Source organism: Sinocyclocheilus rhinocerous, unplaced genomic scaffold (assembly GCF_001515625.1).
Source record: "Sinocyclocheilus rhinocerous isolate Xijiao unplaced genomic scaffold, SAMN03320098_v1.1 scaffold1295, whole genome shotgun sequence".
Lineage (NCBI taxonomy): Eukaryota > Metazoa > Chordata > Actinopteri > Cypriniformes > Cyprinidae > Sinocyclocheilus > Sinocyclocheilus rhinocerous.
In genome coordinates this window covers 2,240,266-2,254,308 of record NW_015660499.1, presented here as the reverse complement: position 1 = coordinate 2,254,308, position 14,043 = coordinate 2,240,266, and the positions used below count along the sequence as shown (strand labels likewise).

Below are 14,043 nucleotides of genomic sequence, written 5' to 3'. Positions count from 1 at the left end.
TGAAGATATTTTGTATATTTCCTACCGTAAATATATCAAAACGTAATTTTTGATTACTAATATGCATTGCTACGAACTTCATTTGGACAACTTTAAAGATGATTTTCTCAATATTTAGATTTTTTTGCACCCTCAGATTCCAGATTTTGGCCAAATATTATCCTATCCTAACAAACCATACATCAATGGAAAGCTCATTTATTCAGCTTCCAGATGGTGTATAAATCTCAATTTCGAAAAATTGACCCTTATGACTGGTTTTGTGCTCCAGGGTCACATATCTTCTTTCAGACGATTAGTAGAAAGAAAACCTCCAAAATACAAATTTAAATGTTTTTAATTTATTACACATCATCTATTTGCATCCAAAACTTTTTGGTTTTACACCAAACTTCACAGAGGTATTTGTTCATAAATATTATAAAACAGATAGTTCCGGTCCTTGATTCTGATTGGCTGAGCCACTTTCGAAGCTGTTGTAAATTACTCTACAAACAAACCTTACTACGTATATTGAATAACCGTTTTATAAAAGCAATAAGCCCCGTGAAGCCGTGGTTTACAGTGAATTTATAACAGCTAAGGGGCGTTGTTAGGCACGACGCAAAGCGGAGTCGCGATTGCGGCTTCTTGGGCCTTATTTGCTTTAATTAACACTGATTTTCTACTAAATGTAATTCTTAAAAACGTGAACATTTATTTCTTCTGGCTGTTGACAGTATTTTGTGATTTATGGAGTGATAAAAAAATATCCAAAATCCCTTCCGTAAAAACCTGAAAATACTTTTGAACCTGTCCTATGCTCAGATTTCTCTTCTGGAAATATGTGCAACTTAGTGCATATTGAATTAAATAATGCATCATTTGAACATTTAAACTTAACATTTCAAAAACTTTTTTAATCAACTGTAGCAAGCATGGTGATATCTGTTTTACCTAGTTCACCTGGGCTGCTTAACCAACAAGACTTTCTCTGTTGGTCAGCAATTTTGTTTCAGATTTGATTGGATACGATCCAGAACTTCCAGTTCTGCAGCGTCTGAGCTCTCACATACTCTCTGAACTTCTCCCTCATGTGGTCGAAGCGCTGTCGTGTTATTGGGACGCCTGTAGCCGGAAGCTGCTGCTGACACGCACTACGTACATACACACAGTTCAGATACAATCACAATCACACTCACGCACTCATGCAGATGTCTCTCATAACTATGTCCAGCACATTGTAAAACAGCTCAAACGCACTCACTTGATGGCAGAGTTGAGCGTGAGGATCTCGTCTCGGAGTCTCTGGGCCTCCTCGTGGAGCTGAGCTCTCTCCTGCTGCATCTTACTGATGTACTCTGCCGTCTTCTGCAGCGTCGTGGCCTTACTGATCTGAGACCATGAGAGTGAATGAGAGTACAGAGGTGGAGGAAGCACGATTGAAGATATTAAATAAGATGAGAAATCTCCCAGACATTTTCTTCTGAAGTAACTTAGAAGCTAAAATCCACAGCTATTTTTCTCTTGTGAAAAAGAAGTACTCATGCATGTTATTTACAATTAAATGAAAATGTATTATAGTTTAAATGTATATTAAATGCAATTAGTTGAACTTAAGAGTGCTTTACATCTTCAAATGTAATTTCATAATTACTACCACCGTCTTTGAAATATGGTACTGCCAAATGTACTGACATGTATTGTAAACTAAAATATACTTTAATGTAATTTCTATTGAAACGTGTTATTACAGTATTTATTAATATTTAAAATTAGCTTTTATTTTTATATTTAAATTTTGAAGTTAGTATTTTTTGTCATTTTTATTAGTTTTTTAATATTTCTATTTTTATTTCCGTTTTAGAATTTTAGTAATTCAACCATATTAACTATAAAAAAAATATCCAAGAGTACACTACAGATGAAATTACAATCAAGTGCTTTACATGTGCTTTAGTATGTTAATCAACTCAAGCATGACGAAAGATTATTAAAACAATGATTTAAAATGTACTTAAAGAGAGACACTTTCATGACTATACTTAAGTGGCCTTTTATTTCAGTAATTATTATATAATCTGCAAGCACATTTAAAAAAAAAATAACATCCTTTTAAGATTTGAAGGTCACTACAAGTGCACATTCATTACAATGACGCACACTTCTTTTTCTCAAGTGCTGACTGATAAAGTCACTAAAACGAGTGTTACCTTTATACTCGGCTGTGAGCTGAGAGTCGTCACCAGACTGTGTAACGTGTCAAAGCCAAGCTTGATGTTGAACCGTCTCTTCTGCTCGGCTGAAATGTGCGTGATCCGTCGCGTGTCTGTCTGTAAGACAAGACAATATGTGACCCTGGACCACAAAACCAGTCATAAGGGTCAATTTTTTGAAATTGAGATTTATACACAGTTTCAAAGCTGAATAAATAAGCTTTCCATTGATGTATGGTTTGTTATGATAGGACAATATTTGGCCGAGATACAACTATTTGAAAATCTGGAATCTGAAGGTGCAAAAAAAATCAAAATATTGAGAAAATTGCCTTTAAAGATGTCCAAATGAAGTTCTTAACAATGCATATTACTAATCAAAAATTAAGTTTTAATATATTTACAGTAGGAAATTTACAAAATATCTTTATGGAACATGGTCTTTACTTAATGTCCTAATGATTTTTGGCATAAAAGATCCATACAATGTATTGTTGGCTATTGCTACAAATATACCCCAGCGACTTAAGACTGGTTTTGTGCTGCAGGGTCACATATGAGAAACACAACACACACTGAGCCGTTATGAAATAATCGTGTGCGGATTAGTGTTTTTACTCTTGTGGACTCCATCTTGGCTTGTCCAGGCAACGACTCTGGGCTTTTCTCTGCTGGATTCGTAGGTGACGTCTGTCCCATGTTTCCTGAAAAACTGACTAAAAAAAAAAACATTTCAAAACAAGACATCTCATTACTATTGGAATAAAACACTTGAGTGCTTGAGTTATTATGTGTGACATAATATAGTTGTAAATGTAAAACTACTGTAAATTAGGGCTGCCCTCGACTAAGGATTTTTCTGGTCGACTAGTAGTCATTCACTTTAAGCATTAGTCGACTAATCGCCCGTTTATTAATAAACCATTTAAATAATTATAATGAGCCTTTAAATGCCTTCATAGCCTAATAAGCACTCAAGTGCACGCATAAAGCTTGCCACAGCACACCGGCAGAAGTAATGATTATGAATGTGTCAGGGAAAAACAGTAAGGAGACTGCATTAACATTTTAATAATTTGATAAACTAGTGCGCTTTCTTTGTTTTCGGCTTAAGAGATGAAGTCAGCGACACTGACTCGTCATCTCCGCAGTAGTGATGCGACTGTGTGCATGTTTCATACGGATTACATAATCTGGGAATATTTGTCTTCCATTTGAATCGGTTCATTTGAAAGTAGACATTTCACTCTCTATAGATATATTTTAATGCCTGCAAGGCAAAGATATACACGGAGTTTCATGCTCAAGTTCACAGAGACCGAGACGGCAGAAAGCACATCATGTTTGCTTTTATTATTTTACAAAAGCGTATTTTGTTGTTATTGTGAGTGCACAGTGCACACAAATAAATGTAGAGTCTTTACAGATTCGAAAGATGTATTACTCTTTAAGTAATTCAATTTCGTAGTATTTTAAGAGCAATTGAGCGCACCGGCGCCTCCATCTGTCCTGCAGCGAGCACGCTACTGTTCAGCTTCCACACTCCACACACACATTTGAACAGCGCACATTTCTCTAGGTTAACATTAGATTGAGCGGACATGTAAATAATACTTACATATTTCAGATAAGCCATATTTGAGGTCGATGAATGACAGGCGAGTGTTTGGATGTCCTGCCCGATGTAGTGTATTACCATAGACCAGCCGTTAACGGTCTGTTAGTCATGGACTGCGTGACTTCGCCTGTGGATTTTTTTTATTTTTTATTTTTTTCTGCGACTAAGCGACTAATAAAATTTTAAGCCTCTTCTGGTCGACTAACGATTAGTCGACTGTTAGGGGGCAGCCCTACTGTAAATATAATTAGCTAACAATGTCCTCACCCTCAGGCCATTTAAGATGTAGATGAGTTTGTTTCTTCATCAGATTTGGAGAAATGTAGCATTGCATCTCTTGCTCAGCAATGGATCCTCTGCAGTGAATGGGTGCCGTCAGAATGAGAGTCCAAACAGCTGATAAAAACTTCACAATAATCCACAAGTAATCCACACCACTCCAGTCTATCAGTTAACATCTGGAGAAGCCAAAAGCTGCGTGTTTGTAAGAAACAAATCCGCCCGTCCACACGGAGATGCGTTTAGCTGTATAGGTAAAAATTTTGTATCGTATCAGCGTTTTTTTGCGCACCTCGTCAGTGAACAACGGCTCTGTGTAGTTAATGCTGCTCAATGTGAAAGCACGCACGTGATGGAGATTTACCGCTGATTACAGAACCGGCTTTCTGACAAGATGCGCATTAAATATCGCATGCGATTTATCGTGTAGCCCTAGTCCAGATGTATCCGGCGTTTTGGGAGCGTGAAACTGCTATTTAATAATCCGTATATTTTGTGAAAATGCCCCTAGTCAGACACCACTACGTCACGTAACAGCAATAACAACATGAACAAACACTGAACGATTGTATTTTTATTAACTAACATTAACACAGATTAACAAATAGTGTAATAAGTGTATTGTTCCATGTTCGTTTTCTTGTTGTTGTGTTAGGTTTGTATACAGCATGCAAGGTTTAGCATGCTCCAAGTCTTCTTCTCCGTTTTTAGTGTATCTCTGTGGCAGAATTACAGCGCCACATGCTGGTCTGGCATGTATACTACATCGTTTTGAGTCGGTTTTGTGTTTTCGTGTGTATGCAGATATTTCTTGAGACAAGTAAAAAAAAAAGATCGGAAAGGGATGGCTTCGTGTGGAAGTGGCCTAAAACATTTTTAGCTTCAAAACCGTTGCTTCTAGCCAAAATATGAGTCGATAATCCATAATAATAATTTAGCTGGAAGCAACAGTTTGAAGTTAAAAACACCTTAATGAAGGATTTGTTTTTTTTACAAGGACGCATCTTTTGGCTTTACAAGATGTTAACTGATGGACTGGAGTGGTGTGGATTATTGTGATGTTTTTATCAGCTGTTTGGACTCTCATTCTGACGGCACCCATTCACTGCAGAGCATCCATTGCTGAGACACTGATGCAATGCTACATTTCTCCAAACCTGTCGTGATGAAGAAACAAACTCATCTACATCTTAGATGGCCTGAGAGTGAGTAAATCTTTAGCAAACTATCATTTTTGGGTAAACTATTCCTATAAAACCACACAGATCAACACACCTGTTAAACTGGTCCTGTCACTTGTGTGCATTTGTACCGGGGAGAGTTTTTCTGTTTTGGGGATGAGAAGTGGTGTTTGTTGCGTGAGCAGAGAGGAAATGGTGCTTCCCTGCGAGGTGCCGCTGTGGCCATGGGTTGACATGGGCGCCTGACAGTGTAACGGTGACAGTGGTGGGATTGCAGTGGAGGCCCAGGGGGGATTGTGGGAAATCTGCGATCCTCCTCGACTGCTGCTCTTTGGCTGTCATGGAGAATAATTAAGATTTTTTTGAAAGAAGTTCTGCTCACCAAAGCTGCATTTATTTGATCAAAAATACAGTAAAAACAGTAATACTGTGAAATATTATTACAGTCTAAAATAGCTGTTTTCTATTTTAAAATGTTATCTATTTCTTTGATGGCAAAGCTGAATTTTCTGCATCGTTACTCTAGTCTTGATAAATGTCTGTCGGTGTGTTCATATTATTTTAACTTGTTTTACAGCGTGCTGCAGATATTTTATTTTGCTATGATGAGAGCTTACCGGAGAGATGGGTGTCGTTGGTCTGTGGCCTTTTAACCCTGCTGAAGGAGCGTCAAAACTCAATGATGGTTTTCCTAGAAAGTTTTTTAAAATGTTAAGGAATGCTGTTAAATAATCACAGAAAATAATCACATCCCTCAGTTTATAAAAACAAACAGTTGCATAAACCTATATATGCATGTTAAAGGGTTAGTTCACCCAAAAGTAAAAATTAGCCCATAAATGACTCACCCTCAAGTCATCCTAGGGATTTGTAAAGAAGAATGTCGGAGGATTTCGATATAAGCCAGGAGGAGACTGGTTTTCCTTTGCTAAAGTAAGAAAACTTTGCTTCCTTTGCTACGGTTAACAAACGTTGGTTTTCACGAGACTCACCGACGCATGTGCAGCGCTGAACTCATGCGTCATCCGCCCGGAGCTGCTTCTGTTTACAACAGTGAGCGCAAGCTACATTAAAGTGATTATTACATTTTGAATATGGATATTTTTCTTACAAAAAGGCATCGATTCGATATTTTGTCACACCTTTGTATACACCTTTATTATACATGTTACGTGGTTTATTTTGATAGGTTAACTATTTTGTGGTGTTAAGAGAAAGCACCTCCGCAGCGCGTTCTTAACATAAGAGAAAGACAGTCTTTTATGCTTGCTGCAATAAATCGCTATTTTTCTGCACTAAACAAGTGAATTTTGCCAAGATATTTTCAGAGATGATAGATAAGATGTTAAAGAATAATAATTTAATTAAAACCTAATTTTGACAAAAAAATTGACATTCAACCTATTTTTCGAATTTTACTAAAAACGTCCCAGCGCGACATTCGACGGGGTTTCCCAGATCGCATCACACACACACACACACACATACATATGAATACTTTCCGTACCCACTGTATATATATATTAGTGCTGGGCAACAAGTAAAAAATTTCGCATGATTTTTCTGCGATTAATCGTGATTAATCGCATTGTTATGCACAAAATTAAATAATGAATTCAAAATGTATTGTGCATTTTTTCATTTAAAAGTACTGCTATATGAACAAAAAATGCAATAACATTTGGTTTGCAAGCACTTTAAACAAGTAAGGTGCTTTTTTTACAGCAGTATTCCTTTTACATAGTACCAGTTAAAATATTTCTTGTAAATCTCAACTTAAACATTAACGCAACGCAGCAGAGTGCGGCGCGGGACAACACTTGATGGGCGAGTGCGGGATGCGGGAAAATAAGGGTGTACTCACACTAGGCGATCTGAACCTTGCCCGAGCGCGTTTGACCCCCAAAGCCCGGTTCGTTTGACTAGTGTGATCGCTCCGGTTCGTTTAGCCATCCCTGGCTCGTTTGGAAGAGGTGGGCCAGAGCGCAGTTTAGTTGGGAGCGGTACGCATGTAGCGTCGGAGCTCTGAACTTCTGATACGTGCAGCACGATTGCGTCTACATTTCTGAGCGGCAAAAGTGATAGATCTGTAAAGCAATATATTGTGAGAGGGCCGTGTGTTACAAACGACCCAAACGACTCAAAATAATAAACCACAAAGTTAACAAAACGATGCACTCCACTGTGCTGAGTGAGAGTGCTTCTCTGCTGTCTTCACGTGCTATCGGAAACTTCCTATTTCCCACTTGAAGTTGTGATTACGAGCACGTTGCATTCTTTTCTGTTAAAAATAACAGTGAACAGTGGTTTGTGAATGTTGATGCTTAGCCTAAATAATATTTATCGGGAACGGTAATGTGAGTGCTGCTGCAGTCTTAGGCCCACCCCAAATTCTCTCATTGGTTGAGACGCATGATGACGCTCATCCCAAGCCAGTACTGATCAACATCCCACCCCTCCTGTGACCCATGGTTTGTCTGTATGTGTATTCAGAGCCAGTGAGCAATGGACTTTCAAAATAATAATAAAAAAAACTGCGTTAATGCGCAATAAAATAATTGTCGGCGTTAATTAATTAATACGTTAATGTGATAATAATGCGTTAACTTGCTTGATTTATATATATATATATATATATAGGTTTTATTAGTAATTAGAATAAGGTTTTATTGTTATATTTTCAGTTTTCATTTTAATTTTAGTTAGTTTTAGAATTTTGTTGTGCTTTTGTCTTTTTATTAGTTTTTTTTATATATTTTTGCTTAGCTTTAATTTATTTTTATTTAAGTTTTAGTTGTATTAATTTTAGTACTTCAACTTAAAGCTGCAGTACGTAACTTTTGGTGCTCTAGTGGTTAATAAACAGAACTGCATGTGTCTTGCGGAAGAACTTTATAGCCGGCGCTACTTCTCTGTTTATGTCTATGACGAGTCTCGCAGGTACTGGGCTTCTCTGCAGCGGTTCCTATCAGAACCAGTCTAAAATAGTCTATAGAATATATAACATATATAATAGAATATAAAAACCTATTATAGGTGTACCGTAGTGATTCAGGACAAGCTAAAATCACGGTTTGGAAAATGTATTCATGGTGTACTCACTTATTATATAAATTTTGTAAATTTTAAACACAAAAAGTTACGGACTGCAGCTTTAAACTTATTTTATTTCAGTTAGTTGCCAAGGCAACATTTTTAATTACATTTTTTTTTTTACTTTTCATTTACTATTTATATTTTATTTCAGCTTTAATTCAATGAACAAAAAACAATTTTTACATTAATACATGATATAATACATGTTAACATCAGTGTTATTTTACTATTATTTATATATACACAATTAATATTTATACAATTTGAATTGTTTTATTTTTATATTTTAAGTTTTCATTTTAATCCTTGTTTAATTTTTAGTAATTTTGCTAAGCGATTTTGTCTTATTTTTTTTTTTTACAATTTTTATTTAATATCTATATTTTATTTAATACCAGATTAAATTCAATTAACAAAAAACATTTTTGATATAGTTTTAGTTCCAGTTAGCTCAAATTTGTTTTGAACCTAGGACATTCCTTTAGCCGTCCAGATGCTCACTGGCAAAAACTGAAGAAACAAAGCAGGAAAAATGATAAAAGATCTAACATCTACATACGCTCTTGAGATCTGGAAGAGAGCAGATTGGCCAGGCAGCTCGTCTGAGTGGGCGGGGCTGAAGATGAAGTCATCACCCTGGGAACCAATTGGGCTCCTCCTGTCTTTTGTTTGTGCTTCCCCCTGCCAGTGGCCACGCCCACCTGCTGCGGCACAGAGAAGCAGTGAGAGGCACCGGGGGAAGGCAGAGACGGGGTCAGCGTCATGGGCTGGCAGCTCAAAGACATGCAGGTGGCAGGAGGAAACATCTCAGGCACGCTGGAGTATCCGTGGTGGGCCTCCAGCGGCAGGGCGCTCGTGGCAGAGCCGGTGTGTGTGATGACCGTGGACGTGGCAGCCGCACAGGTCCGTGATTGGCCGGATGAATATCTGTGTTGGAGGCAGGCTGAGTAAGGGCTTTCCTGTGCCATGACACCCGGCATCTCAGTGGCGTGACCGCTGAAGGACATCTGTGGACCGCACGGGACCAGGCCAGACGAGAGGTTCAGAGAGTGATGGAAGTCACTGATGTATTCTGAGTGACCTTTGAACTTGGGCTCTGAGGTTTCACCACTGGGGTTGAAGGTCAAGTCGGGTTCGATGGTCTGGCGATAACTGGGTCCAGGTAGGTTTACAGATGAGGACGGCTGGGATAAACTTTCAGCTGAGAGAGGAGGCTAAAAATGAAAATTGAAAAAAGTTAAATTATTTGACAGTTTTTGACATAGATTTGGAAAAAATGCATTAAGTTTATGTTAAATCTCATGAAGAAAGTAGTCCGAAACACGGCACACATTTTAAATAAAACAAATGATTATATTATATGTTAAATATAATTAATTTAATTTTAATTTTAAAGTAGTTTGATTTTTATTTATTTATTTTATTTTAAACATTTTGATGTTGAAATGTGAACCGTGCTTATAACCATACTATTAATTATAATGTAATATAATATTATTTATTTATTTTATTTGAAACATTTTATGTTGAAAGTGTACTATGCCTATAATTATGCAAACAATAATTATAAGATAATTATTTTTATTTATCTTATTTTACGCACTTTACTGTTGGAATGTGTGCTATGCTTATAATAACCATGCAAATAATTAGAATTTAATATTATATAATATAAACATAGTAAAATTACTTTATTTTATTGATTTTATTTTAGACATTTTAATGTTGAAATGTGTACTATGCTTATAATAACCATGCAAATAATATAATATAATATAATATAATATAATAATCATAGTTAAAAATATGGCACATATTTCTACATTAAAATTTTGGAAATAAAATACATTTGTAAATATATATATTTAAATTTTAATATAATAATAAACATTAACATTAAAATAATAAAATATTATTATTTAATTTTCAGAATGAATCAAGTAATAGGGTCATTCTGCTAAAAATGAAACTCTGGAATATAACAATGGCAGACGGGGGAAGTGTTTGAGAAAACAGTCATGTTTACAGTTTTGTTTGGCGACACTAGTGGCATTTCGCAGTTACACACTTTTTTTAAACCATGAATGAGTGCTGTACCTGTGTCAGCAGAGATCCTGTGTGTATCATCTGACTGGTGACGGCAGAGGAAGCAGCTGAAGGAAACGCCGCGCTAGACGAACTCTCAAAGAAGCTGCAGTCTGAATAACCCACGTGCTCCGTCGGCTGCCCGCGGAAACTCATGAAAATGTCTAGAGAGCAAAGAGCATGAAGTTAATTCTTCGCAAGTAGGTGAGAGTGACTCACATTTTCTTCAGACGTATCCTGAAAACTGCAATGGCTTAAAAATGACTTCTAATGGCTCAGAAGAAACGTCAACTGAAGCTAAACGAATCTAAAGTCTCCACTACAAGCAAGCGCCCATGCAGCATGGTTTAGTCTCTCACAGTATCTAAACTATTGCTCTAGACCTGCCAAACCCACATGCAACCAATCAGAATGCCTTCTGGGAAAGGTATTTTCCACCTCAGATGATACGTCCCTCATGTGGCCATGCAATACCAGACATTAATGTTTCACAGTCACATGCACGCTTCAATAGAGTGAATTTACATTATCACAAGAACACTTAGCACTGTGATGCTACTGAGCAGAATATATAAAGCTAAGAACATTTACAGATCAAATGTGGAGTCAGTGTTGATATCTGTGAGAAACCTGGCACTGCCACAATGAATGAGTCCAGAGCCTCGTGACCGAGTCCTGCCAGCTGAACACAGCAAACACTGCCAGGAACATGACAGTCATATGCTGGTGCACTAGAGTCCATTAGCCAGGCCCTGGTCATATTTCTGATTATTATTGTTGAGCATCATATTTGATACATTAGGCTTTATATGGCTCATATAATATGATACAGTGAGAATATGGAGAAAAAACAGCTCAGTTTTATTCAGAAGCCCAAACTGAGCAAAAATATGCAATTTGGTGCAGATGCTGATATTTATATGAACAAAAAGTGATGAAATTCCAACACTTATAAGGTAAATCAATGAGATCTTTATAACATTACAGCATATACTTACAAGTAGGGATGCACCGATACCGATACTGGTATCGGTATCGGGCCCGATACTGAGCTCCTGAAAATAAAAGTATCGGTATCGGGCGAGTACTGAAAAAAGTGGTATCGGTGCATCCCTACTTACAAGAAATTATATAAATATCAGTGGTCACTCTATATCTCCAATAATATGTCTTAGTAAGATGAGATCGAAATTATCCAAACATATAACGCAATGCAATCCAGTGATGATTGAGAGATGAAGAAATACAAACGTTCCTCAAAAGATCCTGATGATCAGATTTGAGACGCACTGATTTTTCTAAGAAATGATTGATGGAGAATCAAGTAAAGCCGAGCTGCTTCAGTCCAGTAAGTGTTCATCTGGAAATATGACTAGTGCAGTCTAGTGCACCAAACTAGTGCAGACTAGTCTGATGTTTGCTTGATAAAAATCAGTCAAGATTTGACTGCAGAAAGACACGTGAAGCACGAGCTGAAGCTGGACGTTTGTACCAATACACTAAAAGAGCTTTGACTTGATAAAAAAGTCTAAACTATCAATCAGACGACAGAAGGCATGGAGTAGACTGTGAGCGACAGCAGGATGCTTTAATCATCTGTGTGCAAAAGATGTTCTAAAATCAGAATGCAGATCATTCTATTTTCTTCTGATATACGTTTTTGAACACTGAAGCTTTTTTGAATGTAAATACACCTGTGTATTCTTGACACTGACAGAAGCTAAATCAGTACAGAAATGTAGGGAACTGAATGAGTGAACGGTGCTGCTGTCCTAAAGTTAACTCATCCCTACAAATGACTCACTATTCAGGGCTGATCACATCCTGTCTGACTTCCACTCTTCAGTCATTGACTCTTTAACCTTTAAATGACCCTGTGGCAGATGAGGAAATGCCCTTAGAGGAAATGCCACCAATGCCCCAAAGGGGTTAAACTCATTCATTGCATGTTTTATCATTAGTTAAATATAATTTAAATTAAATATAATCATTAATATAAGTATTATAACATTTTTCAATAATAATATATCGATCAATATTTGTGAAAAAAAATTTCATCTGTAGTTTGAATGTTAATAAAAATATAATGTAAATATAATTTCAATTAAACAGTTATTAGCACAAATATATATATATATATATATATATATATATTAGTGCTAATAACTGTTTAATTGAAATTATATTTACATTATATTTTTATTAACATTCAAACTACAGATGAAATTTTTTTTCACAAATATTGATCGATATATTATTATTGAAAAATGTTATAATACTTATATTAATGATTATATTTAATTTAAATTATATTTAACTACTGATAAAACATTGTTCATAGACATTAAATCAATGTTATTGTATTAGTATTGAAAAACTATTTACATTTTAAAAATGTTTTATATTATTCCATTATGTTAATGTAACTATATTTAATTTAAATGATATTTCGTATTAGCATTCCAACTATAGTAAGAATGTGTAAATGTATGTCTCCATTTTAATACCACTCTTCTTTATAATCAAGTGCATCCAAGGCACCAGGATCAGAGTGCAGAGCGGCGCACAGCATATAAAACAGTTTAGTTTGAGTTATAAAGCTGAGCAATGCCAGTATAATAAAGAGTGATATGAAGAGTTCATTAAACTCACCTGGTATGTCCATCAGGTCGTCCAAGCTGGGCTGTAATGGAGTCAAGCCGGGCTGAATCATGTCTGCATTACTGGTGTACGCTGAGACGACAGGAGTCAAATGGACTGCTTAAAACTGCTCTGTTTGGAGCATTTATTCTTTTAAAGTTCCTTGTTTGAGGGTGTGGTGTCCTTCCTGAATATATTTTATAAACTCATGTGACTAAATTTTCCATCTCTAAAACCATCTCTCATTTATGAAATCCTAAGTTAAAATACTTTAAGGCAGGGGAGGCATTAAATGTCACTGAAAGATGCGTATTATATGTGACCCTGGAGCACAAAAGCAGTGTTAAGTCGCTGGGGTATATTTGTAGCAATAGCCAAAAATACATTGTATGGGTCAAAATTATCGATTTTTCTTTTATGCCAAAAATCATTAGGATATTAAGTAAAGATCATGTTCCATGAAGATATTTTGTAAATTTCCTACTGTAAATATATCAAAACTTAATTTTTGTTTATTAATATGCATTGCTAAGAACTTCATTTGGACAACTTTAAAGGCGATTTTCTCAATATTTAGATTTTTTTGCACCCTCAGATTCCAGATTTTCAAATAGTTGTATCTCGGCCAAATATTGTCCTATCCTAACAAACCATACATCAATGGAAAGCTTATTTATTCAGCTTAAATAATAAATCTCAATTTTAAAAAAATTACCCTTATGACTGGTTTTGTGGTCCAGGGTCACATATTGTAATCTTGTTAAATCAGCCAAATATCTTTTCAAGATCAATATTTAGTGACCACAGAATCATTTGAAATTTTAAAGTTACTGAGACTCACAAAGCTGATCTTGCATTAGAGCTTAAAAGAACAGATCATCCAATAATAGTAATTCTGTCACAACTTAATTACATGTCATTTCAAAGCTTACTTTTTAGATTGTATTTT

The 14,043-nt window shown here is 36.0% G+C and overlaps 1 protein-coding gene across 2 annotated transcripts in view; it reads right to left on the bottom strand.

Moving 5' to 3' along the window:
• Positions 1-14,043, bottom strand: part of LOC107725156 (carbohydrate-responsive element-binding protein-like) — a 35,561-nt gene that overhangs the window by 2,625 nt on the left and 18,893 nt on the right. For both annotated transcript variants that reach the window (XM_016534322.1, XM_016534324.1), the window contains exons 7-15: positions 13,107-13,187; positions 10,467-10,618; positions 8,929-9,583; positions 5,891-5,964; positions 5,368-5,608; positions 2,814-2,911; positions 2,193-2,312; positions 1,247-1,374; positions 1,013-1,136 (exon numbers count right to left, since the gene is read on the bottom strand). In XM_016534322.1, the coding sequence (XP_016389808.1) occupies positions 1,013-1,136; positions 1,247-1,374; positions 2,193-2,312; positions 2,814-2,911; positions 5,368-5,608; positions 5,891-5,964; positions 8,929-9,583; positions 10,467-10,618; positions 13,107-13,187 (1,673 nt within the window). The remainder of the gene's footprint in view (positions 1-1,012; positions 1,137-1,246; positions 1,375-2,192; positions 2,313-2,813; positions 2,912-5,367; positions 5,609-5,890; positions 5,965-8,928; positions 9,584-10,466; positions 10,619-13,106; positions 13,188-14,043) is intronic.